The sequence below is a fragment of the Schistocerca serialis genome, chromosome 5 (assembly GCF_023864345.2).
Source record: "Schistocerca serialis cubense isolate TAMUIC-IGC-003099 chromosome 5, iqSchSeri2.2, whole genome shotgun sequence".
NCBI lineage: Eukaryota > Metazoa > Arthropoda > Insecta > Orthoptera > Acrididae > Schistocerca > Schistocerca serialis.
The window spans coordinates 818,420,254-818,448,089 of NC_064642.1; the positions used below are offsets into that span (position 1 = coordinate 818,420,254).

Genomic DNA, 27,836 nt, shown 5'->3' on the forward strand with positions numbered 1-27,836 from the left:
GATGATATTGCGACAGTCGAAATGTCTTCATCCTGAACCCTGCTCGATAGCCCTTGTTGCATATTGACTGGTGAGTGATCATCAGAGCGCCTCAAACTACTGCCTAGCCTAGAATTCCCTCTTGTTCACTGCACAAGTATTCTGCTCCCGAGTAGCTGCTTCCTTTGTGTAGTGCACCTGTGACCTGTTGAGGGGAGCCCTAAAAATCCCCACATGACAACGCAGGGCTAGAAATCTGCAGCGAGACTGTCACAAAGTCGATAAAGCCTTTGGTTGAGACCCACCACTCAGCTCCAAACCAAAGGACCCCAATCAGCTATGGAAATGATGCTGCAAATTGCGAGCTTTGCTTGCACCTGTGTGCGAGACCAGCAGTCTTCACCATCTTTGCCAGCTGCCTATACGAACTGAGGCTGGCCTCAGAACCCATGCAACAGGCGTCGTCAGTCCCGAAGTGAGCAACAGCATGGAGACAACTGCACCCTGCACGCTCATCGGCCACAGGCAAGGCCGCCTCCACATCTCAGATGAGGCCCCCTGGCAGACATAACGGGTGAACATTGGCTTTCTTTCCAGCACTGAACGTGATCTGACTAAGTGGTGTCCAACATTGGAGCTCCCATGACTAGTAAACCCCTCTGTGTGCACCAGCACACTCCGAGGCAGCAGACTGAAGGTGACTGACCATAGTTAAAAGCACATTCAGCTGTTTGTGAACTGTGGTCAGCAACTCCTGCATCGGTACACAACATGCACACATCCTAGCCAGACTAACTGAAGAAGTGAACTATAAGAGCAGACAATCCTACAAATGAAACTTGCTACCCTCCTGATTTGTCACCAATGGATGACGATGCATTAATGAGGTACATAGCTGGCTGTTCAGTGAGCAACTATTGCACTATAGACTGAGTAAATGTACACTTACAGAAATAGGAGATTAAGCCTCGTAAACAGGGAGGCACACACAAAATTTAATAAATATACTATAGGAAGAAAACAGAAAAAGATAACCACTTAACTTACCGCTCTGTAGCTGTACTCGTATGTCAGTCAAGAGCTGGAGCGTGACTGATGACGACATCCTCCTTAGTAGTACCTGCCCAGGATCTGAATGGGGCACTATTTTACCTCTGAAATATTTTACCCTAGAGGATGTCATCGTCATTTAACCCTACAGTATAGCTCCATGTCATTGAGAAAAATTATGCCTATAGTCTACCCTTGGTTTCAGCTGTTTGCAGTACCAGCACGGCAAGGCCGTTTTGATTGATGATACAATACCACATCAGTCAACCATCTAGATTGTTGCCCCTGCAAACACTGAAAAGTCTGCTACTCCTCTTCAGGAACCACATGTTTGTCTGGCCTCTCAACACTCAACAGATACCTCTCTGTTGTGGTTGTACCTATGGCACAGCTATCTCTATTGCTGAGACATGCAAGCCACCCCACTAATGGCAACATCTGTTGTTGAAGGAAGGGGGGGGGGGGGGGCTTCCGCAATGCCTTTAAATAGGTATCTGGAGGTTAATTTTCTCTTCAGCCCCCCCCCCCCTCTTCCCCCGAAGAATTAATACGAGTGCTAGTGAACTGTTATATTATTCGATTTGTACACGAGTGCCCTTCCATAAGAGCGGCAAATTTTTTGTTTGGAGTGCAATAAGGAGAGTAATGGTCACTTAAGTGCCTCTTCAGATCAAAGTAAAGAACTTTGTAAAAGCTGTTGAGGTGGATGTAAGTTTTGCCAAAGTGAAATAGAAATTAACATAAGTAGGCTGGCTTAGGAGAACCCATTGCTCACAAATGCTATACCTGGATAGAGAAACACCATATAACAGTACCTAGAACTAAGCTTTTTTGCACACACCGATTGTGCTGCAGAGGGCCTGTAATAGACTTGGTGCCAGGGAGAAAGTGTCCAGGCTGTTGCACAACAAGAAGGCTCTTTCTATAGGTGCGACCAGGAGACAACAACACTGGGCCTTGTTTTGTCTTCTCATCAAATAATTCAAACTGCAGCAGGCCAGTGCCCTCCTGCCCCCCCCCCCCCTCCCCCTGTCCCCCCTCTCGCCTCCACTGTAGGCTAGGTGCTGCAGCTATTTTTCAGTGTTAACAATCACCAGATGGCACACGTGTTCCAGAGCTGCGAGGCCAGGAGTTTATCTGTCCACACTCCCTGGCAAAATTCTTCAGAAATGGTCCTGCTCTTACCAGTCAGGACAACTATTTTTAAAATCAAAATGCAGAACCCTCATTTGAAACACAGGAAGGCCCATTAAATTGGTCTATGACATAAGTCGTAAAACACCCTGAGGTGATCAAACCACGATTAATCTATCTGCCAACTCATCTATGAGTATGCCTGCCAGTACTATTGGTAGTTTGAAGTGGTATATTGTGACCCAAAATGTGTCATGTGACGTGAAAAACCCTGTTCTGTAATCCCGTGTGTGTACAATACGCATAATAGCTTCAAAATTTGTGGGATGCTCACGGAATGTAAAGTCAGAAGGAGAAGTCTGTGGTTACGTAAACAGAAGGGTGGAGCGTGTGCTTTTCCAATATGAGTGTCAAATAGTTGTGTGTCCATTTGTGTACTTCGTCCATTTATCGTAGAGTGGACATGTTCGCTCACAACTATGATTTAAACTATTGATTTCTTGTGATTGACCCCAAAACCGTGGTGGAGGTCCAAGCAAAGCAGCTGCGTCCATCTCACGTCGTAAGGTGACTATGAGACATCTGCTCTTACTGACAACATGTAAGGGAACTTTGTCAGAACCTAATGTGTTGGTGCTTGGCTTTCTTGGGCATGGACCTGCTGGATAACACTCTCGGTATAGATGCAGGCTGTGTGCATCTGAAGCATCCTGTAACGGCATGCACATTAAAACGTGTTAAACACCTAACCAGCCATTGCACCTTACTTTCAAAAGCGACCAGTAGCTCTATCTGTGAACAGCCAACACCATAAATAAGTCAATGTTACAGCAAGAAAGCAAAGGAAGCCCATATAGTCCGCAAAGTGCATTGTGTAGCACCCCATCACAACACGTGTATGTTATAGATGTGTTACTGAAAGCAGTCTGTAAGTAAAAAGAATTCTTGGGGCCACAAGCTAGTGACAATGGAGATGACAGACAAAAACATTTGTTGTTATCTTCTTGCAGGTGGAGAGAAGGGGCTCTCCATGTAACAGCAGAATTCTTGTGAATTTGTAGCTGTGGGTACGATTGATCCTTCAGTGTGGATAAAAGTTTGTTGTGTGTATGTAGTGTGTCAAAGTTGGCATATAAATAATTATCAAAATGGATAAATAAATACTCAACTCGAGTTAGAGCTCAAACAATACAATTAAATGAATAAGTTTAGTGTATAACAGTGTGCATTTGGCTTCCATTTGGTGGTTCTATTACTCACTCCAAGACATTCTGTGAAACATGAGATTACAACAGAGTGGTGTGGAACTCGGAAAACCACTACAAATGTGGTTCTGGAGTCTACAGCAGAGGCAGTCAACAATATGATGTCTGTTAAAGGATTAGTGCATTCAGCACATCAAATAACATATAGAGCTTTCTATGAGTGTTGCAGTAAGGGCGCAGGTAACCTGTACTCATTTTTTTTGCATGTTGTTGTTGTTGTTGTTGTGGTCTTCAGTCCTGAGACTGTTTTGATGCAGCTCTGCATGCTTCTTTATCTCCCAGTTCCTACTGCAACCTACATCCTTCTGAATCTGCTTAGTGTATTCATCTCTTGGTCTCCCTCTACGATTTTTACCCTCCACACTGCCCTCCAATGCTAAATTTGTGATCCCTTGATGCCTCAGGACATGTCCTACCAACCAATCCCTGCTTCTAGTCAAGTTGTGCCACAAACTCCTCTTCTCCCCAATCCTACTCTACCCATCTAATCTTCAACATTCTTCTGTAGCACTACATTTCAAAAGCTTCTATTCTCTTCTTGTCCAAACTATTTATTGTCCATGTTTCACTTCCATACATGGCTACACTCCATACAAATACTTTCAGAAACGACTTCCTGACACTGAAATCTATACTCGATGTTAACAAATTTCTCTTCTTCAGAAACACTTTCCTTGCCATTGCCAGTCTACATTTTATATCCTCTCTACTTCGACCATCATCAGTTATTTTGCTCCCCAAATAGCAAAACTCCTTTACTACTTTAAGTAGCTCATTTCCTAATCTAATTCCCTCAGCATCACCCAACTTAATTCGACTACATTCCATTATCCTCGTTTTGCTTTTGTTGATGTTCATCTTATATCCTCCTTTCAAGACACTGTCCATTCCGTTCAACTGCTCTTCCAAGTCCTTTGCTGTCTCTGACAGAATTACAGTGTCATCGGCGAACCTCAAAGTTTTTATTTCTTCTCCATGGATTTTAATGCCTTCTCCAAATTTTTCTTTTGTTTCATTCACTGCTTGCTCAATATACAGATTGAATAACATCGGGGAGAGGCAACAACCCTGTCTCACTCCCTTCTCAACCACTGCTTCCCTTTCATGTCCCTCGACTCTTATAACTGCCATCTGGTTTCTGTACAAATTGTAAATAGCCTTTCGCTCCTTGTATTTTACCCCTGCCACCTTTAGAATTTGAAAGAGAGTATTCCAGTCAACATTGTCAAAAGATTTCTCTAAGTCTACAAATGCTAGAAACGTAGGTTTGCCTTTCCTTAATCTTCCTTCTAAGATAAGTCGTAAGGTCAGTATTGCCTCACGTGTTCCAACATTTCTACGGAACCCAAACTGATCTTCCCCGAGGTCGGCTTCTACCAGTTTTTCAATTCGTCTGTAAATAATTCGCGTTAGTATTTTGCAGCTGTGACTTATTAAACTGATAGTTCAGTAATTTTCACATCTGTCAACACCTGCTTTCTTTGGGATTGGAATTATTATATTCTTCTTGAAGTCTGAGGGTATTTCGCCTGTCTCATACATCTTGCTCACCAGATGGTAGAGTTTTGTCAGGACTGGCTCTCCCAAGGCCGTCAGTAGTTATAATGGAATGTTATTTACTCCCGGGGCCTTGTATCGACTCAGGTCTTTCAGTGCTCTGTCAAAATCTTCACGCAATATCGTATCTCCCATTTCATCTTCATCTACATCCTCTTCCATGTCTATACATCGCCCATGTATAGACCCTCTATATACTCCTTCCACCTTTCTGCTTTCCCCTCTTTGCTTAGAACTGGATTTCCATCTGAGCTCTTGATATTCATACAAGTGGCTCTCTTTTCTCCAAAGGTCTTTTTAATTTTCCTGTAGGCTGTATCTATCTTACCCCTAATGAGATAAGCCTCTACATCCTTACATTTGTCCTCCAGCCATGCCTGCTTATCCATTTTGCACTTCCTTTTGATCTCATTTTTGAGACGTTTGTATTCCTTTTTGCTTGTTTCATTTACTGCGTCCTCGCCTTTTTACCTACTTGATCCTCTGCTGACTTCACTACTTCATTCCTCAGAACTACCCATTCATCTTCTACTGTATTTCTTTCCCCCATTCCTGTCAATTGTTCCCTTATGCTCTCCCTGAAACTCTGTACAACCTCTGGTTTAGTCAGTTTATCCAGGTCCCATCTCCTTAAATTCCCACCTTTTTGCAATTTCTTCAGTTTAAATCTACAGTTCATAACCAATAGATTATGGTCAGAGTCCACATCTGCCCCTGGAAATGTGCTACAATTTAAAACCTGGTTCCTAAATCTCTGTCTTACCATTATATAATCTATCTGATACCTTTTAGTATCTCCAGGATTCTTCCATGTATACAACATTCTTTTATGATTCTTGAACCAAGTGTTAGCTATGATTAAGTTATGCTCTGTGCAAAATTGCACCAGACGGCTTCCTCTTTCATTTCTTAGCCCCAATCCATATTCACCTATGTTTCCTTCTCTCTCTTTTCCTACTGTCGAATTCCAGTCACCCATGACTATTAAATTTTCGTCTCCCTTCACTACCTGATGAATTTCTTTTATCTCATCATACATTTCTTCAATTTCTTAGTCATCTGCAGAGCTAGTTGGCATATAAACTTGTACTACTGTAGTAGCATGGGCTTTGTGTCTATCTTGGCCACTGTAATACGTTCACTATGCTGTTTGTAGTAGCTTACCCGCACTCTTATTTTTTTTATTCATTATTAAACCTACTCCTGCATTACCCCTATTTGATTTTGTATTTATAACCCTGAATTCACCTGACCAGATGTCTTGTTCCTCCTGCCACCGAACTTCACTAATTCCCACTATATCTAACTTTAACCTATCCATTTCCCTTTTTAAATTTTCTAACCTACCTGTCCGATTAAGGGATCTGATATTCCATGCTCCGATGCGTAGAATGCCAGTTTTCTTTCTCCTGATAACGACGTCTTTCTGAGTAGTCCCCGCCCGGAGATCCGAATGGGGGACTATTTTACCTCCGGAATATTTTACGCAAGAGGACGCCATCATCATTTAACCATACCATTACAGCTGTAGTTTCCCCTTGCTTTCAGCCGTTCGCAGTACCACAACAGCAAGGCCGTTTTGGTTAGTGTTACAAGGCCAGACCAGTCAACCATCCAGACTGTTGCCCCTGCAACTACTGAAAAGGCTGCTGCCCCTCTTCAGGAACCACACGTTTGTCTGGCCTCTCAACAGATACCCCTCCATTGTGGTTGCACCTACGGTACGGCTATCTGTATCGTTGAGGCACGTAAGCCTCCCCACCAACGGCAAGGTCCATGGTTCATGGGGGGGGGGGTTTCTGCATATGCAAAAACATAAAAGGATGAAAATGAAGGAGATATAATAAAATCAATGCAATGGCTTAAAGGGTACTAATACACGGTCCAATGCAATACAATAGGCAAGCATTTGATCGAGATACAACAAATAGCAGTGCTTCACTGAAGTGGCGGGGCTACTTTATGACTTCCATAAAGACTCTAAACGCACAACTGTAAAGTGTAAGGATACCGAAAGTGGAGAGTCTATTTAGGGTATGCCTTTAATAGTGCCTTTTGTAGCGCTGTTCTAACAGCAGGTGGTTTGTCTCTTGGCGGACCTATCAGAAGAGCATGCTGGGGTGGTACAACATTCCCTTGATAAAGTTTTAACCTATCTAAGTGACCTATCACAGGACTACCTGTTGTATCTCTGCATTGGCAGGGGAAGTCAAACGTATGATTTGATAAAGGCCTTCAAAAGGTGGAGTGAACTTTTTTGTTTTGCCTTTCTTAACTGCCAGATACGTGATAGCATCCAATCACCGGACTGATACAGAGGCTCCTTTTTTTCCTGTGTACTTACTTGGCTGCATGTCAGACTTGACATCAGATTGCTTTAAGTCTGTGTGCCAAAGTCCTCACTACTTCTGAGTTGACACCCAGCAATAGCTTGTCTGTCTCGAAGGGAGAGTTCATGGGACAACCATAAACTACCTTGAACAGGATATGCCCTGTTGACTCATGAATTTTGCTGTTGTAAGCATATTGTATGAAAAGAACATATCTGTCCCAGCCGTAGTTTATTCAGTTAATATAATAAGATAACATTTGAACAGTTTTATGAACATGTTCAACACGGCCATTAGCCTTTGGCTGAAAGGGAAGACTCCTCCATGTTTTCGATTCTAAGCTGTTTGCACACTTTTATAAACAGTGACGACATAAAATTTGTCCCTTGATTGGTTAGAATAGCATCTGGGCTGCCAAATGCTGGTACCAGATGATTTACAAATGATCTAGCCATGATTTCAGTCATCATATCAGCAATCGGCACTAGTATTAGATATCTGGAGAAGTGATCAATTATTGACAGTCTGTACTTACATTTGATAGGTTTGGCAAAAAGGTCCATATCAAATGGTTTGGAGGCTTCTGGTATGGTTTGCAACCTGAGTGCGTCAGTCAGGACCAACGAGTAGAAGAGAAACACATGTGGTTAAACTTATCAGTCTCAGAGACAAAGAGCCACCAAATGCTGTGTAGCAATATAGGCATTCTTAGTCCTCTTACCTCTCTGACAAGCTTGTTATTGCCATGACAGTGAGCAACAGTATGGGACTGGAGTGACTTTGGTATTACCAACCAGTTTCCCAACATAGTTTTCCAGTGCAATACACCGTCTTTTAACACAAAATCAGGCATTGCAGCATACTGTTGACAACTGGAATCCTTTTCCTGGACATCTTTAAATTCTGTTGTTAGTACTTCATCTGCTTGCACCACTCAAACCTTCAGGCTAAGGGCGTCTACATTTTGTTGCTGTTTTCCAAGTTTATGACACACTTCATAGCCATACTCCATGAGTTTTAAAACCCAGCGTGTCAGCTGGCTACTGAGGTCTTTTAAATTCAACATACATAACAAGGCAGCATGGTCAGTTACCACAGTAAATTTTCTGCCATATAGGTAGCATTTAAACTAATTAACACCATACATTAAGGTCGACAATTCTTTTTCTGTGGCACTATAATTGATTTCAGCTTTGTTGAGCTGGTGAGAAACATAACCAATAGGTTTTTCTTCCCCGTTATGCTCTTGCCTCAAAACAACACAGTAGCAAAGTCTGAGGTATCACACAAGAATATAAAGGGTTTTTCAAAGTCAGGTTACATTAACACAGGTGAACTTCTCAAAAATCCTTTCACTTTTCACCACATGCCAGTTTCACAGACTGCAGACCATTTTGAGGTTACTTCTTTCATTAATAACTTGGTCAAGGGTTTAGTCACAGTGGCGCAACCCTTTACGAAATGATGATAGTAATGTTCCATAAAGTTTCAGGCAATCTGACAGATGTTTGCAACATGCTGCCACGATATTTCGACGCAGAGTCCTCTGACCGTCTTTCAGGAGAATACAATAGTAATTTCTTAGCCCCAGAAAGCTTTGTAATTCCTGTATATTGGTTGGATCAAGGAAGTTATCCATACTTCTATCAATTACTGGTCCAATTTTATGGCATCAGAGCTAATAATGTGTCCCCGACCACTGGACTTTTGTTGCTGCAAAGAAGCACTTTTCCAACTGTAAACTTAAGTGGTCATTCTGTAACCTTGCCAACACATTTCTCAATCTTGCCGACACATTTTGCAAGCTATTCAATAGTTCAAAAGAAAATTATGTCATCATCCAAACCAAACAGATAGTGGGTTTCAGATGTCCTAATTACAAATCAGCAAACCTTTTAAATGTGGAGATGCTTTCGTTGAGCCAAAAAGAGGCATCTGCAAAAACTCGTATCAGCTTGAAGGTAGAACAAAAGCTGTTTTAGTTTGGTTGTGAGGAGCTATCAGAATTCGATGACAGCCTAAGCAGATGTCGAGGGTAGTGAAAAACTTAAAATTTCCAAACTTGTCCAACATTTCATCAACATATGCTAACGGATAGGTATTAGGAATGGTGACCTTGTTTACTGCTCATGTCCACACATAGGTGGTAGGTCTTCTTGCTGTTAATAGATTTTTTCATAGTAACAACAGTTGAACTCAGCTGTGGACTGGCTCACAGTTGTATAGTTCTAGCTCAAAGTTGTTGTTGGATTGTTTCTTCCACAATGCACTGTAACTGAGTTGTAACACCAGTTAGAGTTATATTCTCAGCAAGTGCACCAAGACCATTCATCCATACATGTATTTTTTCATCATTGGTTTTTGGGTAGTTGGTGTTGAATTTCCATTTTAAATTTCCTGGTATTCCAGATCAGTAGTTGCCAAGTATTGGTTTTCTTCGGATAACCAAAAATGCTCCTCTAAAACAGGGTTTAATAAAACTCCAGATAGAAATATCAATGATGTAGGAGTAGGTAGATTGCTACTTACCGTAAAGAAGATACGTGGGTTGCAGACAGGCAAAATTAACAGACATTTACAAGAATTTTTCAGCCACAGCCTCCAACAGCAAAAGAGAAATACACACCGTTCATACACACAAGTAAGCACATGTCATGCAACATGACCTCCAACTCATGCAGCTCAGACCAGAATGCAACTATCATGTGGGATAAAAGTAGCAATCTGGATGGGGCAGGAAAGGGGGAGGAATAGAAGTGTATGGGCGGGTGGGGGGTGGGGGGAGAGGAACAGGTCTTGTGGAATATGCAGGGCTAGAATACCAACAGGTCAGTGTCAGGAGATTGTGGGGAAGGGAGGTGGGGGAAAAAGAAGTGAAAAAGGAGAGGAGCAGAGACAGATGGGCAGTTGTGTTGCCAGAGGGTGAGAAACAAGAATGGGGAGGAGATGACAGGACACAGAGGGTGGTGGGTGCAGGGTGTGTGGACAGTATTGTAGGTTGAGGCCTTTTTCACTCCTTTTTTCCCCACCACCCTGCCCCACATCCTCTTGACACTGTGCCTGTTGTCATTCTAGTCCCTGCACACTCCACAAGAAAGTGTTCCCCCCCCCCCCCCCCCCCCCCCCCCCACTTCCACACACCTGTAAACTACTATCCCTTCCCCTTCCGCACCCCCTCCAGGTTGCTGCTTCCATCTCACATGATAGTTGCTTTCGGGCCTGAGCTCCCGAAGTTGGCAGTCATCTGTGTGTGAGTTGTGTTTGCTTGTGTGTATGCATGGTGAGGGTTTCTCTTTTGCTAATGAAGGCTGTGGCTGAAAGCTTTGTGGAAGTACCTGTTACATATATGTGTCTGCACCTTAACAGTAAGCAGCAATCTATCTTTTCCTACATGCTTTAATTAGCTTTATTCAGTTACTTAAATGAGACAATGTATTCTGCAACTGTTTCTTCAGGGGTGGTGTGATGGTGTACACTTCTCCAACTGGTAATAATTTTCCTCTCTTCTTAACTTTCGTTCAGGAGCAGACTCTTCATTTTCAGTTTCTGGCCAGTACAGTTCCCCTGGGTATCTCTACATCTCGGATTCCAAAATTATCTAAACACACAGTAATTCGGACATTTTTTGCCTTGGTTTGTGCTCTACACAGACTTAGTTTCAGGTGTACTTGCAGTCTATGGAGAAAGTCATTTTGAGTGAGCAGATCAATCAAAAAGTCATTCTCCTTAGGCTCCTACATTTTGAAAGTCTACCAGAGGGCTTTCCTGGTACTGCCATTTACCACCTTCAGTACTAAGACATGCAGTGTATTGGAATTTCAGGGAGTGGTGCCCTTCCGTGGATTTCCTCATGTCTGTGAGATGTTGGTGTCACCAAAATGGTGAATTTTCTCACCAGATTTGACAGTGTGTGACCAGAAAATCAACCACATCCTGCATTGGCACAGGAAATAATTTCGTAGTATGATGTCAGATTCAGGCCTTCTCTGCCTTATTGCTTCCATCTCAGCTTAACTGAACGTACACAACAGGGTTTATAATTTCAGTGCCTGATCTGATTCATTATAAATGGTTTGTATATGTAAACTACTAATATGACTTTGGGGCAGCTTTAATCTCTGCCTGTAAACTTACCTGGATCCCTATACCCACTAAAAATATGTGTTTCCTTGCATTTACCCTCTCACAATCATGTTTGCCACCTCCTTCAAACCTCAATAATTTATGTGGTTGATTGAGTGCACTGGAGGGGTGGGATCAGGTGCTGTATCTATCCCCCAACCCTCCACCAGGCGGTGGTGCAATGTCGACAGCTCCGGCACTGTGAGTGGGACCCTCACAGCAGCAACGGAATGGGCACTCAGGGCATCGAACACGGCTCAGCATCGTCCCAGGAGGCTGTCAGTGACCAGTCGCAAGTTGAATATGTCCCAGGCAGTGGCGAGAAGGCAGAGAGTTCAATGAGAGCCAGGACGGCTCTCACTTAGCAGATAGTGTGCTTGTACAAAAGCACATGTTGGTTATATAACACAAGTGGTATGCACTGTGTGCTACAGACAAAATCTGTGCACTCTAGCATTGGCCTGCCTGAGCCAGAGGCTGCCACATGCTGCAGCGCAGCTTGTGCCTGGCACTTGCTCATTGCTAGCAATGGCAGCCAGCCACAAAAGGACCACTGTTCCATATTGGATGATGAGATGGCTCCTGCTTCTGACCACAGTATTTTGCAGATAGGAGTATTTATTTATTGTGATCTGAGTAGAGCCATCAGGCCCTCTGTTACATCGGACCAGAGTTTCACATATGCAGTATCCTTTTTACATCATAGTTCCTGAGCAATAACAATTTTAATGTGACAACTAGTATTAAAATTATTTGAGTGACAGAAGTGGCAGTGTGAGTAAATAGTACTGACAATGAACTAACAAAGTTAATACTGGCAGTGCTTGCCCTACTGCAGCTGCTGCCACTAATAGTGATGATGATGATGATGACAACAGTAATAATAATAATAATAATAATAATGATAGTGATAGTGATAGTGGCAAATATAAGAAGAATTTATAGTTGAAAGAGCAGGTGTTTCTGCCATATTGTTAACACAAGAATGTTAAGATTGAGGAGAGATGTGAGGGACAGTATTCATTGATAAGATAGTAGAGAATACACAGGGTATGGAAATTTCTGTGTTTTTCTGTACACAGCCGGGATAGCTGTGCATATGATGGTGAAATATGATCAGAGGGTCGAAAATCACAGATATAACAGACACAGGTACTGTGGGCTTTCCTGAGCAAGGCCTTGCAGGATAACATCACTATAATCAGTAACTGGAAGTGTAGGTGTTTGTACAAGTGTCTTTTTTAGGTTGAGTGGGAAGAGCTTTTCATATTTTTGTAGGGCACGGACAGCAGCCGCCTTCTTGTGCTTTGCATTTATGCGCTCTGTTCAATTTAGACTTTCACCTATTATTACCCCTAGACTGTTTGCTGGAGGAGAGAAATTGACACTTGTCCCAGTTATGGTGAAAGATAGTAAAGATTCCCAATATTTTGGTCTAACGAGTCTAGAATGGCGCACCAGTGCCACTTGGGTGAGAGATGGGGTGAACTCTGTTATATCCTGCACGCACTTTGGTACTGCACACAGTTTGGTTTTGGGATTCTCTATAGCTGCCTTCAAGTTTATTGCTTTTGCACTTAGGTACAGCTGGTAGTCACCAGGGTACATGTGGTATTTACACTAGGAAAAGACTTCCGACATGTCATTTACGTACAATGAAAAGAGTATATGACCTGATACTACCTTTAACTTTATGGTGCCGGACTTGATGCACTGCTGGTGACACATCAGGTACAAGCAAAACCATTGTGCTGCACTTTACAAGGAGTTTGGGCTCCTATGTTTGGCAGGTACAGTGTCACAGTTAACAGTATTATAGGCCTTGCTAACATCTAAGAAGGTAAAAGATAAGGCCTAGTAGAAATTATTGAATACACTGAAGATCTTGAATTTAATTGAAGAAAGGAGATTATATAAAGATGAGCAAATGAAGCACGTGAATGGGAATAAAAATGCCTAAAAGATGAGATTAACAGGAAGCGCGAAACTGCTAAGCAGGAATAAATCTACAGACTTAGAAGCAAATATCACTAGGAGAAATACAGAAACCACCTGTGTAGTCGTGAAGTATCAACTACACACCGACCATCTCAGCACCGCCAAACTGCATCAAGGAGGTGCTGACCTGTGTGCCAGTAGAAAGAGTGGGTAGCACCACACCTCCAAGAAGATAAAGAGTTTAGTGCCCCCTGTCAGCGATGACTTAACCAGCTGCTGAACACTGGTTGGGCCCTGCTCAGTTGCAGACTTTGAGAGTGAGTATCAGTAGTGTGTAAAAAGCCACCTCATAACGAGAAATTTTACTCCTTTCCATTTTAGAAATAAAATGTTCTCTTAGAAATAAAATGTTTTATTAGCCAGAAAGTGTTGTGTACAGATCATTTTAGATTCCTGCCTCTGGTCATCATAACTTCTCTCCTTCCTGGTTTGTGTCAATGCTGACTCTTAACAGTAGCCAATGCAACATTGCCTACAGGAAAATTTAAGAGGCTTTTGGAGAAAAGAGAATCAACTGTGTGAATATCAAAGAACTTAGATGGAAAAGCATTCCTAAGCAAAGAAAGGAAAGCTGAAAGGTGGATGGAGTATGTAGAGGATTTACACAAGGGATATAAATTTGAAAGCAATACTTTATAATTGGAAGAGGACAAAAGTGTAAGGAAGACTTTGACAAAGCACTGAAAGACAGAAGCTGAAACCAGGCCTCTGCAGTAGACTGCATTCCGTCAGACCTACTGATAGCCTTGGGAGAGCCAGCCATGAGAAAATTTTTCTACCTGGTGTGCAATATGTATGAGATAGGCAAAATATCCTCAAACATCAAGAAGAATATAACAGTTCCAATGTCATAAAAAGCAGATGCTGAAAGGTGTGAATATTACCAAACTGTCAGTTTTAATTAGTCATGGTAGCAGAATCCAGAATGAGATTTTCACTCTGCAGCGGAGTGTTGTGTGCTGGACCGAGACTCGAACTCAGGACCTTTGCCTGTGAGGACGGGACACGAGTTGTGCTTGGGTAGCTCAGTTGGTAGAGCACTTGCCTGCGGAAGGCAAAGGTCCTGAATTCGAGTCTCGGTCTGGCACACAGTTTTAATCTGCCAGGAAGTTTCATATTAGTGCACACTCCGCTGCAGAGTGAAAATCTCATTCTGGAAACATTCTCCTAGGCTGTGGCTAAGCCATATCTCCACAATATCCTTTCTTTCAAGAGTGCTGGTCCTGCTTGGTTCGCAGGAGAACTTCTATAAAGTTTGGAAGTTAGGAGATGAAGTACTGGCGGAAGTAAAGCTGTGAGAATGGGGCACGAGTTGTGCTTGGGTAGCTCAGTTGGTAGAGCACTTGCCAGTGAAAGGCAAAGGTCCCGAGTTTCAGTCTTGGTCTGGCACACAGTTTTAATCTGCCAGGAAGTTTCATGGTAGCAGAATACCAACACGAATTCTTTTCAGAGGAAGGGAGAAACTGATAGAAGTTGACATTGTGAAAGATCAGCTTGGATTCTCGAGAAATGTGGCCACTGACCCTATGACTTATCTTAGAAAATAGGTAGACTTGAGAAAACTCTCGTCAATGTTACCGGGAATCCTTTCTTTGAAAAGTTGAAGATAACTAGGGTAAAATACAGGGAGTGAAAGGCTAGTTACAACTTGTAGAGAAACTAGATAGCAGTCGGGGAGCATGAAAAGAAAATGAGACAAGGTTGTAGCCTGTTCCTGATGTTATTCAGTTTGCACATTGAGCGTGCTGTTAAGGAAACCAAAGAAAAATTTGGGGTAAAGATTAAACTTCAGGCAGAAGAAATAAAAACTTGAAGGTACATGACAGCTAAGTACGATAATAGAGGAGTAATTTGAATTCATACCAGATAATAGGTAAATGATTATAGCTGAAACACAGTGTACTGTGTGTGTTACCATAATGAGCTCATGAGATTTCACCATGTGAAATTATAACAACAGTAGTGTGACTATGGCTTGCCTTTGTGTGGTGTGGTCAGTGGATTGCCCCGTTACATGGAAACGTTATTTCCATCAAGAGATTGTGTGTTGTAGTCAGAATTGTCAAAGACAAATTAAAATGACTTGGATGGATCAAATTCCAGTCTCTTTGTCATCGTTGCCGACACCTTAAAATGTACTGCTTCTATGCAGGAGGCACTGTATCTTTAAGTGAACAGTACATCAACTGGTTTCTAGGAGGCATATGTCTTAAGATGAATGTGGCCAAGCTGACTTGCAGTGGTGACAAGAAAAAGTTGTCTCTGAAAACTGCCACTGTCCTGCGTGGTATGGCCATACTTTCGGCCTTCAGTTTATTCATGATTCCTCGCTTCTTTTTCACCACTAGCCGATTAACAAAATTTTGGACAGTATCAGGCATGAGGACATTGTTCTCTGTAAGAGACTGGTCTAGTAAGGGATATTTAATTGTGCTGTTAACCTACGATCGAACTCCTGCTGTTATTTCAACCATATGTTGATACTCTTCCTTTCGGGGCAAATGAACCATCACTTCCATACCTAGTCCGGTGAGCTTTCACTGTCTCTCATCAGAGTGGTAATCTTTATGGATCTTGTCTACTAACTACTGACGGGAAATTGAAACACTTCATCGTTTTCAATGGATCTTCATGTGTTCGATGTGGTACAGGGCATCTCTGCAACTGGTCCTATCCCATGCATTATTGAGCATTATAATTAAACAATGGAAAATCCAGGATCGAATGGCTTAATATTATGAAACGGGAAGTTGCTACTCACCATATAGTGGAGATGCTGAGGTGCAGATAATCACAAGAAAGAGACTTCACAATATAAGCTTTCGGCCAACAAGGCTTTTGTCGGAAATAGATAACGTGCATGTGCGTGTGCTGCTGGGGAGCATGCAAGGACGGGGTGGAGAGAGGGTAGGGTAGCTAGGTGCAGTCGTGAGGTTAGGTGGTGTGCCAGGGGAGGTGGGTGGGGGGTAGCGGAAAAGGAGAGAAGTAAAAAAATTGGGTGTGTTGGTGGAATCAGGGCTGTTTAGTGCTGGGGTGGGACCACAGTAGAGGCTGGATGGGTGAGAAGCAGTCATTGAAATGAAGGATGTCATATTGGGCAGCTTGATCAACAACAGCAACATCCTCCCACCACCACCACCACCACCTACTCCATTCCTGTCACAAACATCACCTATCCCATCAAAGGCCGGGCTACCTGTGAAACCAGTCATGTAATATATAAGCAAAGCTGCAATCACTGTGTTGCATTCTATGTGGACATGACAACCAACAAATTGTCTCTCTACTTGAATGGCCACCGACAAACTGTGGCCAAGAAACAAGTGGAACACCCTGTTGCTGAGCATGGTGCCAAATGTGACATCCTTCATTTCCATGTCTGCTTCACAGCCTGTGCTATATGGATCCTTCCCACCAACACCAGGTTTTCTGAATTGTGCAGGCGGGAACTCTTCCTGCAGTGTACCCTACGTTCCCATAACACTCATGATCTCAACCTTTGTTAGTGATTTTTCTCACCCATCCAATCTCTTCCCTGGTCCCATCCGAGCACTACACAGCCCTCATTCCAACAGCGCACCCAATCTTTTTACTTCTCTCCTTTCCTGCTGTCCCCCTCCCCTCCTGCCCACCATCTAAGCTCCCGACTGCATTTAGTGGCCTTACCCTCTCTCCACCTCATCCTTGCATGCTTCTCAGCAGCACTTTACTGTCCCCCACCCTTACCTTGCTATCCCTCCCCCTCTCTGCCTCCTTCTTACTTCCACCCAGTCGCCACTCCCATCATGAACTGCTGTTGTTGCTTGCAGTGTGGTTTCAGTTACCAGAGGCTGCAGTCGTGTGTGTGTGTGTGTGTGTGTGTGTGTGTGTGTGTGTGTGTGTGTGTGTGTTGGGCAAAAGCTTATATTGTGACTGTCTTTTTGTTGTGCCTATCTGCGACTCAGCAACTCCACTATAAGTGAAATAACAACTTTCCTTTTCGTAATATTGAGCATTGTAATTCATTGTTTTGTCCGTCAGTAAGGTTCAGGACAGTCTCTTACAGTCCCAGTTTATGTACACAATACACTAGGTTTCATCAGTTAGCTGGGAGCATGTTTTGTTGAGCAGATGTTTCGGCAATACTAGCTGACTCACACAAAAAGTAGTTGGTTTTGAAGTCAAAATCCAATTTAATAGGTAGTTTCTTTTTGGCTGCAACCAACCGCAACCCTTTTATCCTCCGGAGCAATTACTTTTTCATTAATTTACTTTTTTCGAAATGGTTCATGAACATTAAAACAAATTTTGCCCTTCAAAACGGCAGCTATCGCATCTGTCCGCTTCTTACCTTCTCAACAATATTTTTCAAGTGCACTTTGGGCCTAAGTGATGACACTGTTCTTCTATCATCCAGTACACTATCACAAAGAACATGTCTCATTTGAACATTATGCACGATTATTTAATACACTTCAACAGAATTAACAGTTCTAAGCAACCATCCAAAGGCAAACTCGTGGTCAGTTGGGGGGAGGTAATTAGTACCTCACAAACATCTTATCCCACTACCATGATAATTATTAACTACCAACCACTCCAATAACATCATTACACCACTGGAGGATGAAATTTGGCTATTAATGTGCAGGAAAGTGTGATAGGGGCATAGGAGGGGGGAGAGCTAGGTCCTGAGATGGCCCATTCACTCAGCTTTGAAATGAAGCTTACTTAAAAAAGCTCTACATAGTTAAAAATGTATTTTCTGGGCCACTTTAACCTCTTTACTTTTATAACTTGTCAACTTTGCTGAAAATTGCATTGTTTTCAATTATTTTGAGTTTTTTCCGTTTTTGACATGCTTCCGGCCTGAAATTTTGGCGGGACTCCAGAAATTTGGATTCAGCACCTTCAAAAACATAGAAAACTTGTCAAAAATAACTTCTCCAAAACTCTCTACTATTTGACCTTTTTGAGCACCATTTGACTGGACTAGAAGACATTAGCAATGACTTGATGTGGGTGAATTCTTGCCGCCGTCCACAGACCAAACAAAAGGAACACCTTCCTTCCACAAGTTGTTTAAGCGATGAGTGACATCTGCCATATTGAGCAAGAATTTGGAATAGTAACTGTCGTTTTCCAAAAATGCTTGGAGTTCTCTATAGACAAATGAGATGTATTAGTTCATATAGTGCCAGTTGAATGTGCCAAAGGTATATTAACTGATGTTATGCTGCATTACTTTAATTTGAGAGGGTGGCAGAAAAACTAAAAATGATATACCTTCAGATTTTTAACAACGCTTCTCTTCTTTTAATGCTTGTAATGTAGCTCTTCTGTTTTCGTCCACTGTGGTGTATGGACGTATGTTTGTTCTATATATGTGTAACAAATAAAAATAGATAGCTCCTGGAAGACAAGTTTTGTATTTTAGTGGGCTCAAAGTACACCTGTTTCCTTCTATGGGCCTCATGAACCATTTCAGCATCGTCATCAAAATTGCCATACTACAAGAGAGAAGAGGTAATTGTCATTAATAGGAACAGAGTTTTCAAGGCTTATTATTTCTCGGAGTTGCAGAAGACTGAAAGTAGTACCTATCATCATGCCCTACATGGTGTTTGTGTAAAAGAAAAAGAACTTTACCAATCGACATGTGCTGCTAATTAGGATGCTGTCATCATACCTCTCTCTCTTGCCGAATTAATTGTATTTTTATACAGCGTGTATCAGTATAACCGGAATTGGGTGTTGATAACCATAACTAGTTGGAGAGCAAAATCCAGACAAAGTTTTGAAAAACATGTGCCACCTGCCAGTTTCATGAAGATTTTGTCAGTCTCCAGAATGGAATAAGAGTCCACTAACAGCTGAGCTTTAATGGTAGATTGAAAATTTGACACAAATGAAGTGCCCTAGAGGGTGTGCAAATGACAACCGTTAGCATAGCCTGTTGGCCTTAGGTGACCAGTTCAGTGATACCCAGGCCCTGCAAACTGTAGTGTTCCTCCAATCCTGATCTCGGGGCAAAAGGGAGAGGCTGAGCACAACAAAATTTAGGTACGGCCGTCAGTTTGAGGGCGATGCAAAATCCTCTGCCAACCCCCAAACCTGGTGAGAACAGAGAACCAAACTGACGGCAGAGACTGTCCAGTTCCTGGAATGGAATAGAGTTGGAAACTAGATGTACCATATCTTGAAAGTGAAACCCAAAGATAGTGAGTGCATTGATACCAGAAATGTTCCCCTACATCACATGTACTGCCAGAAATGTGATTGCCCTCATGACGAGTTGATACTTGATTTCAGTCGCGAACCCTCTTCAAGGAGAAATGCGCTGGTTTTCATAATTGATGAAATGGTGATTTGTGGAGGAGAGAGTTCGTCGACGCAGACAGTGATATGTTTCCAGGTTCATGAGGGGGACAAAGGATCTGGTGTCAACCTGGAAACAGAACAGCATAATGTAAATTGTGTTAGGGGGGGACATTGAGATCACGACAATGGACTGGTGTAACACTGTGCACTTCCGGAAACTCCACGTCCGCATCTGAGGCCTAGCTGCAGAGTGAGCTGTGACAGATCATGGCACCGTGGCCTCGTTTACAGCAAATAGCACACGTGCGGGCAGCAGCGCTTTGAGTGTAAACGGAAATGGTCAGAATTCGATGAGAAACTGTTGCGGAGGAAAGCAGCAATGTCCCATTGACACCCAAATGAATTAGAGGATCAAATTGAGGATGTTGGGGAATGCCACCGAAGTTGTGCCAACGAATGCACTGATGCAATGTCTGTAATATCCTCAGACTGGTCAGACTTCGAAAGCCCTAGTGTTAGCTGAAACCTCCTCAACTGTTGGAACTTCGAAATGCAATGCCTCTCCGCAGACCTCTCCGTTTGGGACACAACGAACGACGATGTCATAAATCTGGGAATCGGTATAGGTGTGTTGCCAGTGAACACACATGAAGTTACACTTCCTACTTAGCCCATGGATGCAGGCCACCCATGTGTAATAAGACAGACAAGGTTTGTTTTGCTGCCAGTGGAACTTCATAGAGGCAACCGCCATGTGGGTTTGCTTAAGATGATAAGCACTGAGCAAGTCACACATTTCAGAAAATGACAATGCTGATGGGTCTTTCGATGGGGTAGAGTTTTCAAAGCAAATGAAATGTTTCAGACACAATCCATGACAAGAAAATGTGCAGTGTTGGATCCTCCACATGAGATGCAGCAAAATGATACTGTGGACATCTCATGTATTTATCCCAGTCTTTCTTTCCTTCTTGGAACGGACAAAAAAAGTGTAACTCCTGTTGTTGTTGTTGTTCATGCTGTTGCTGCTGTTGAAGGAATTGAACCAACACTGGATCCATTTCATTCATGAAAATCATGCAGATTGAACTTCTTTGTCCCAAAACTGCTGCATCTACACTCCTTGTTGACAACCGCTAATACACAAAAATTAAGTCGGCTGGTTAACTAGACACCAAATAATGACAAGGTTAGAGGAACATTAACACAACTATTAATTGTCCAAATACAGAGTTCTGCACTGAGAACCATCATGGAGCTGGTCTGACTCAAGAACATTTGCATACAGTGTAGAAGATGCGAGTGGGTGAGTCCACACTGGCAGCGGCCCAATGTGTTTGTATTTGCTGTCCAGGATGCTGGCTGCAGGCGATGGTGGTGCGCTTGCTTTGCGTGGTCTCCGCTGGCACTTGATAGAAACACTGTGGTGGTGGATTGAGTGGGCACACTGCCACAGTGGCCTTAGTAAAGGAGAATGTCCAATGAAAGACAGGAACAGTAATGACTGTGGGAGAAAGGTAGAGGATGAATATAGTCTTCCAGGCTAAGGTGACATGGAGGAGGAGGAGGAGGAGAAGGAGAAGGAGAAGAAGAAAATGAAAATGTTGTACTGGTTGCTTATCTTAAGGGGAACGGATCATTTTTATTTATGTAAATCTACTACTTGTTTATGTGAGAGAAAATGGGGATATCTGGATGTAATGCTGAAGTTGTTAGACTTCTGGGAGATTCATTAAGAGGAAGTTATTGTGGGTTTACTTCTGTTGTATGAGTACTAATAACATGTTATTGTGCCTAGTAGAGCAAGGTAAGGTGAAAGGTTCTACACATTGAATCAAGAAATCAGGGGAAAACTTGGGAGGGTGCTAGGCAACGAAAAATGAAATGGAAATTTCACTGTCAGCTGCAAGGTGATTTTTGACATGAGAATATTGTGTTGCACTTCCGTGACTGTCATGTGTGCAAAATCCAGTGCATAGTAGGCAATAAGGTTCTGAGTGTATCATGCAGAATGACAGCAATGGTGTAGAAAGGTTAGGTAGATTAAAGGATAAAATGAACTGATTTAGCAACTATATTATTTTAAACTGTGGTTCAGCAATCAGAATGGATGACAAACATTGTACAGTCAGAGTGGCTGCAGATGGTACTACAATTGTCCTAAAGTTGACCACAACCACACCAACATTGAGGACAGGAAGACATTGACAAAGATAAGGATGGACAGCACAGGTCTTTCTCATGAGACCTTGATTGCATGGTACCTTAACACCTTCCATTATTTGTGATTGGTAGATACTGATTTGTAATTATTACTGGGAGGAAGATATTTCGATTTTCCAACATTCTTTATATCTTTGCCATATTAGTATTCAGTGTGATTTAAAAGTAACTGTACACACTTTGTGGATGTAATGTACAGACCAAAATAAGAGTACAGTGTTAAATAAAGTTTTGTCTGAAACTGCTTTATTTGTGAGCTGTGATGCATAATGTCATTTATGGTAGACATTGCATCATAGGTCAGTACCGGTACATGCTTTTGGCATGTCGTGTTTGCCTGCATATTGACTGATGTTGCTTTGTCAGTGGTGCCCACATTTCAGTTGGGACGCAAGAGAATATCTAAAAGTTGCTTAGTGGACAGGTCATGCAGAGCCAGATGCTTGGCCCGTCAGATCTCTGGGTCTTACACCCTGGTATGGTGCTGCAAGTGAGAATGCAGCACGACTACAGCAACTAATTGAAAATAGCTGTGCAATTATGAAAATGAGATAAATGGAGCCTGCAACATTCCAAGAACGATAATAAGCCGAGCACGTCACTGTCTTTGTCTACGTGGACATCATATTGAACATGTATGTAGTTGAATGAACTGCGGGTCCCTTCATGTTGTTGCTTTCCGAGAAGAATTAATTGTGTGTCGTGCTTGTGATCCCTATTATACTTCATAACTCTGAAATAAAGCAATTTCAGAAAAAAACTTTATTTAATGTTTTACTTTTATTTTCATGCATACATTACACCCACAAAGTGTGTACAGTTTGAATCACCCTGCATAATTGTGTATACTTCGACTGGTTTATACTTGTTAATAACTTTTGGATGATCTGAACTTCTGGAGAGAAAAAGACCACTGTTCATTAGCCTGAATCTTAATGTCTTTTTTAAGTCCAGTTCAGCTGGTCTTTATTTACTTGAGTGAGATCCGTTTTAATACTTCACTTCAAAGTTTTAAATGTATTTATTGTGTGCACTATGAAGAATTAGTAAGGCCAGTGCGTACTGACTGCCAAAATAGCAAAAATCCATGTTCTCTGCAGGACAGGCCATCTTCCGTGGCATACTGTACACAAAAAATTTGTCTACATTAAATCTGTAACTGAAAGCACCCCCAGTTAAAACAACTGTAATCCTGCCACTTAGGAAAAAAGCCTTCCACTTAAGATTGGATTCCCACAAATGCCACATAAGCAGAGGTTAGTAGTTCATCTTCAAATAAGGTGAAGAACTTGCCAGAGAATTTTCTGGAATTCTCTTCATGTGACACACAAACAAAGCAGATAAACCTTATTGTCCATCTTACTCTGAATTACCTTTTCTTGTCACCTGAAATGATAAGTATTTTGTCTAAATATTTCTATACTCTTCTTTGTTTGATCTAGTTCACTCCCTTCATTATTCCTTCGGTCACTAATTGAGTTTTTATTCAATTGGATATATCACTGATGCAGTATCACAGAATACTTCATAACCAGAGGCAGGAAGTTTAGGCATTATAAATCATTAAAATAGGTGGGTAAAAAGGCTTTATCAGTTGATAAAATAAACAGTAAAATGCAGTACAGAAAAACTTAACATTAGTCGTATTTATTTACTTGATTGTACTATTCGGTCAGTCAGTGAACATATTTGTGTTGACACCATGTTGTATAATATTTTTAAAGTAACTTTCAAGTTGCAAACAAAATGACATTTGTACTTGAGAGAAAAATTAAAATTTTTCTTGAAACCCTAGGTGTTATTGTGCCTTACTTGTTTATTGGTTGCACATGACAATGTCAAATGCAATCTTGAATATTCTATAGACGCCTTGAGTCTCCTGTCAAATAACCCGAGAAAATGACCCCTCAGTATCTGCAGAGGTAACTGGAGAGATGTTGACTCACATAGGGGCAGATCAGTCAGTCATCCAGATTGTCACTCCTGCAACTTTGAAAATGCTGCTGTCCCTCTTACGAATCCATGTTTGTTGGCCTCTGCACAGTAACTGCCTTTTGTTGTTGTACCTACAGTACAACTATTTGTATCACTGAGGCAGTCAAGCTACTCCACCTGGGCAAGGTCCATGCTATATGGACGGCTTCTCGGTATGTTGTCCCATATAGTCAATATTTTCGACTTGTGATAGTGTTTTTCTTGCAACTAGAACTTACAAGGTTTTAAGTTTGCTCAGAAACATTTTACATTTGTGATTGAGGAATCTTTAATTCACTAAAATTCAGTGCTACAAAATTAAAAAATTAAATTAAAAATGTAACTCCATTCACCAACAAAAAATATTTGGGAAAAAGTTGGCAAAAAAGTAGCCCTGCATAGGAAATATATCAGAGTGAAGACCTGCTTCTAGTTAATCTTTCCTGCTGAGGAACACACAGATGTTAATTCCATTGAGATGGCCTGTGTGATACTGTGGCCACGCAGTTGCAATACCTCCTACTCGGCACAGTACAGTGGCTTGAATCTCTGCTCGTATCTGTGCTCTGCTAATCAGTTTCCTTTCCACTCTTCTAATCTTGTCTCTCTTTCTTCTTTTGTGCCTGTAATATTTTATAACATATTCCTTTGTCTCCTTTCCCTTACCCCTGTTTATTTGTCTGTCTAAGGCACCTTTGTTGCTATGTTTCCACTGAGGTAACTCTGTGTGATGTGTATTCACTCCATGTCTTGTGCAATTTCTTCATTATAATTAGAATATGTTATCCATTCCAGGACTGTGTTAGCTGTGAAACAGATAAATCCAAATGTCCAGAGCAAAACGCAAGGCAAAGAAATTTTTTTAGTCTGGCGTGGAGGTTCACTATGTGATTACATTGATATTCTGTCAAAAGTAAAGGATCATGTTGACTCGGATGCTTTCCTGAAGTAAGTATGTTAGGTATAGGAAATCTGTAAGTAGAAGATGATTACTATAGTGTTCCGATTGACTTTTTTCAGTAATGTGATGGGCAGTCATCCACATTAGGAACTACATTTGAAACACAATACAACATTGTTGGGAAAACTACATTTGTCGTAGCTGACACCTCATACAGTAGGAGTCTTTTTGTTTGTCATCTTTGATCTGTATTGTAATTGTCATAGAATAAACAATTTTGAGGATCTGTCTTCCCAGCAATATGTTGCACGTAAATTTAATTCATTACTAAGTCAACGTATAACCTCTTAAAAGAATTAATGGAGTTTATTTTTTATTTACACGTCAAGTTCCGTAGGACCAAATTGAGGAACAAATCTCCAAGGTCATGGAATGTGTCAGTACATGAAATTACAACATAAAAGTAATTACAGATAAAAATAAATGTTCATGAACCTGAAAAAAGTCAGTCCATAAGTTAAGTAAACACTATCAGCAATACAATAAGAATCAGCTTAATTTTTCAAGGAACTCGTCGACAGAATAGGAGGAGTGACCCATGAGGAAACTCTTCAGTTTCGATTTGAAAGCGAGTGGATTACTGCTAAGATTTTTGAATTCAAGTGGCAACTTATTGAAAATGGATGCAGCAGTATACTGCACACCTTTTTGCACAAGAGTTAAGGAAGCCTGATCCAAATGCACGTTTGATTTCTGCCGAGTATTAACAGAGTGAAAGCTGCCTATTCTTGGGAATAAACTAATATTGGTAACAAGAAACGACAATAAGGAATATACATATTGATAGGCCAATGTCAAAATACCCAAACTCGTGAACAGACCTCGACAAGAGGTTCGTGAACTCACACCACTTATTGCCTGAACCGCCTGTTTCTGAGCCACAAATATCCTTGTAGAATGGGAAGAGTTACCACAAAATATAATACCATACGACATAAGTGAATGAAAATAAGCAAAGTAGACTAATTTTCGTGTAGAAGTATCTCTCACTTCTGATACCCTTCGAATAGTAAAAATGGCAGTATTACATCTCTGAACAAGATCCCGAATGTGGGATTTCCAAGACAGCTTGCTATCAATCTGAACAACTAGAAATTTGAACTGTTAAGTTTCACTAATCATATGCCCATTCTGTGAAATTAAAACGTCAGATTTTGTTGAATTGTGTGTTAGAAACTGTAAAAACTGAGCCTTACTGTGATTTAACATTAGTTTATTTTCTACAAGCCATGAACTGAGGTCATGTACTGCACTATTTGAAACTGAGCCAATGTTGCACACAACATCTTTTACTACCATGCTAGTGTCATCAGCAAACAGAAATATTTTAGAGTTACCTGTAATACTAGAGGGCATATCATTTATATAAATAAGGAACAGGAGTGGCCCCAACACTGATCCTTGGGGCAACCCCCACTTGACAGTATCCCACTCAGACCCCACATCACAGCTGTTATCAACATTGTGAATAATGACCTTTTGCTGCCTGTTGCTAAAGTAAGAGGTGAGGCAATTGTGAGCTACTCCCCATATTCCATAATGGTCCAACTTCTGGAGCAATATTTTGTGATAACACAATCAAATGCCTTAGTTAAATAAAAAAATACGCCAAGCATTCGAAACTTTTTGTTTAGCCCATCCAGTACCTCACAGAGAAAAGAGAATATAGCATTTTCAGTTGTTAAACGACTTCTAAAGGCGAACTGTACATTTGATAGCAAATCGTGTGATATAAAATGATCAATTATCCTTACATACATAGCCTTTTCAATAACTTTTGCAAACACTGATGGCATAGAAATAGGTCTAAAATTATCTACATTATCTCTTTCACCCTTTTTATAAAGCGGCTTTACTATTGAGTACTTTAATCGCTCAGGAAACTGACCATTCCTAAAGGAAAAATTACAAATATGGCTAAATACAGGGCTAACATGTGCATCACAGTACTTTAATATTCTGCTAGACACTCCATCATAGCCATGAGAGTCCTTAATCTTCAGTGATTTAATTATTGACTCAATCTCCGTCTTGTCTGTATCACAGAGGAGTATTTCAGACGTCAATCTCCGAGAGGCATTTGCGAAGAAATTTATTTGATTTCCTGTAGAAACTAAATTTTTATTTAATTCACCAGCAATGTTCAGAAAATGATTGTTAAATACTTACATATATCTGATTTATCAGTAACAGAAATATTACTGCGAACTTACTTTATATTGTCGACCTTGTGCTGCTGACCAGACACTTCCTACACAACTGACCATATGGTTTTAATTTTATGCTATGAATTAGCTATTCTATTTGCATACCACATACTCTTTGCCTTCTTAATAACATTTTTGAGCACCTTACAATACTGTTTGTAATGGGCCACTGTAGTGTGATTGTGACTACTTCTAACATTTTGATATAATTCCCGCTTTATTCTACATGATATCCCTATCCCACTAGTCAGCCACCCGGGCTGCCCATTAATGCTAGTACCCTGTTTAGAATGTTCTAACGAAAAGCAACTCTCAAAGAGCATGAGAAATGTGTTAAGGAAAGCATTGTATTTATCATCTATGTTATCGGCACTATAAAGATCCTACCACTCTTCTTCCTTGACAAGTTTAAAAAAATACTCTATTGCTCTTGAATTAACTTTCTATGTTGTTTGTAATTAAATATGACATTGGTTTGAGTACAAAAGCCTTTTAGTTTTAAAATTTGTGTATCATGGTCTGAAAGGCCATTCACAATTTTACTAACAGAATGCCCATCTAGTAATGAAAAATGAATAAACATATTGTCTATGGCTGTGCTACTGCTCCCCTGCACCTTAGTTGGAAAAAACGCAGTTGATGTTCAATAGGTTACAGCTGCAGGAAGAGATCTGTGAAGTTTCCACATTTATAAAGTACCGTCTGTTCAGAAACTGATAATGATTTATCACTAGTA

General features: G+C 41.2%; 1 protein-coding gene across 4 annotated transcripts in view; it reads left to right on the top strand.

Annotated features, from left to right (window-relative positions):
* Positions 1 to 27,836, top strand: part of LOC126481379 (protein nessun dorma-like) — a 228,823-nt gene that overhangs the window by 141,511 nt on the left and 59,476 nt on the right. For all 4 annotated transcript variants that reach the window (XM_050105091.1, XM_050105089.1, XM_050105092.1 and 1 more), the window contains one exon: positions 24,728 to 24,880. In XM_050105091.1, the coding sequence (XP_049961048.1) occupies positions 24,728 to 24,880 (153 nt within the window). The remainder of the gene's footprint in view (positions 1 to 24,727; positions 24,881 to 27,836) is intronic.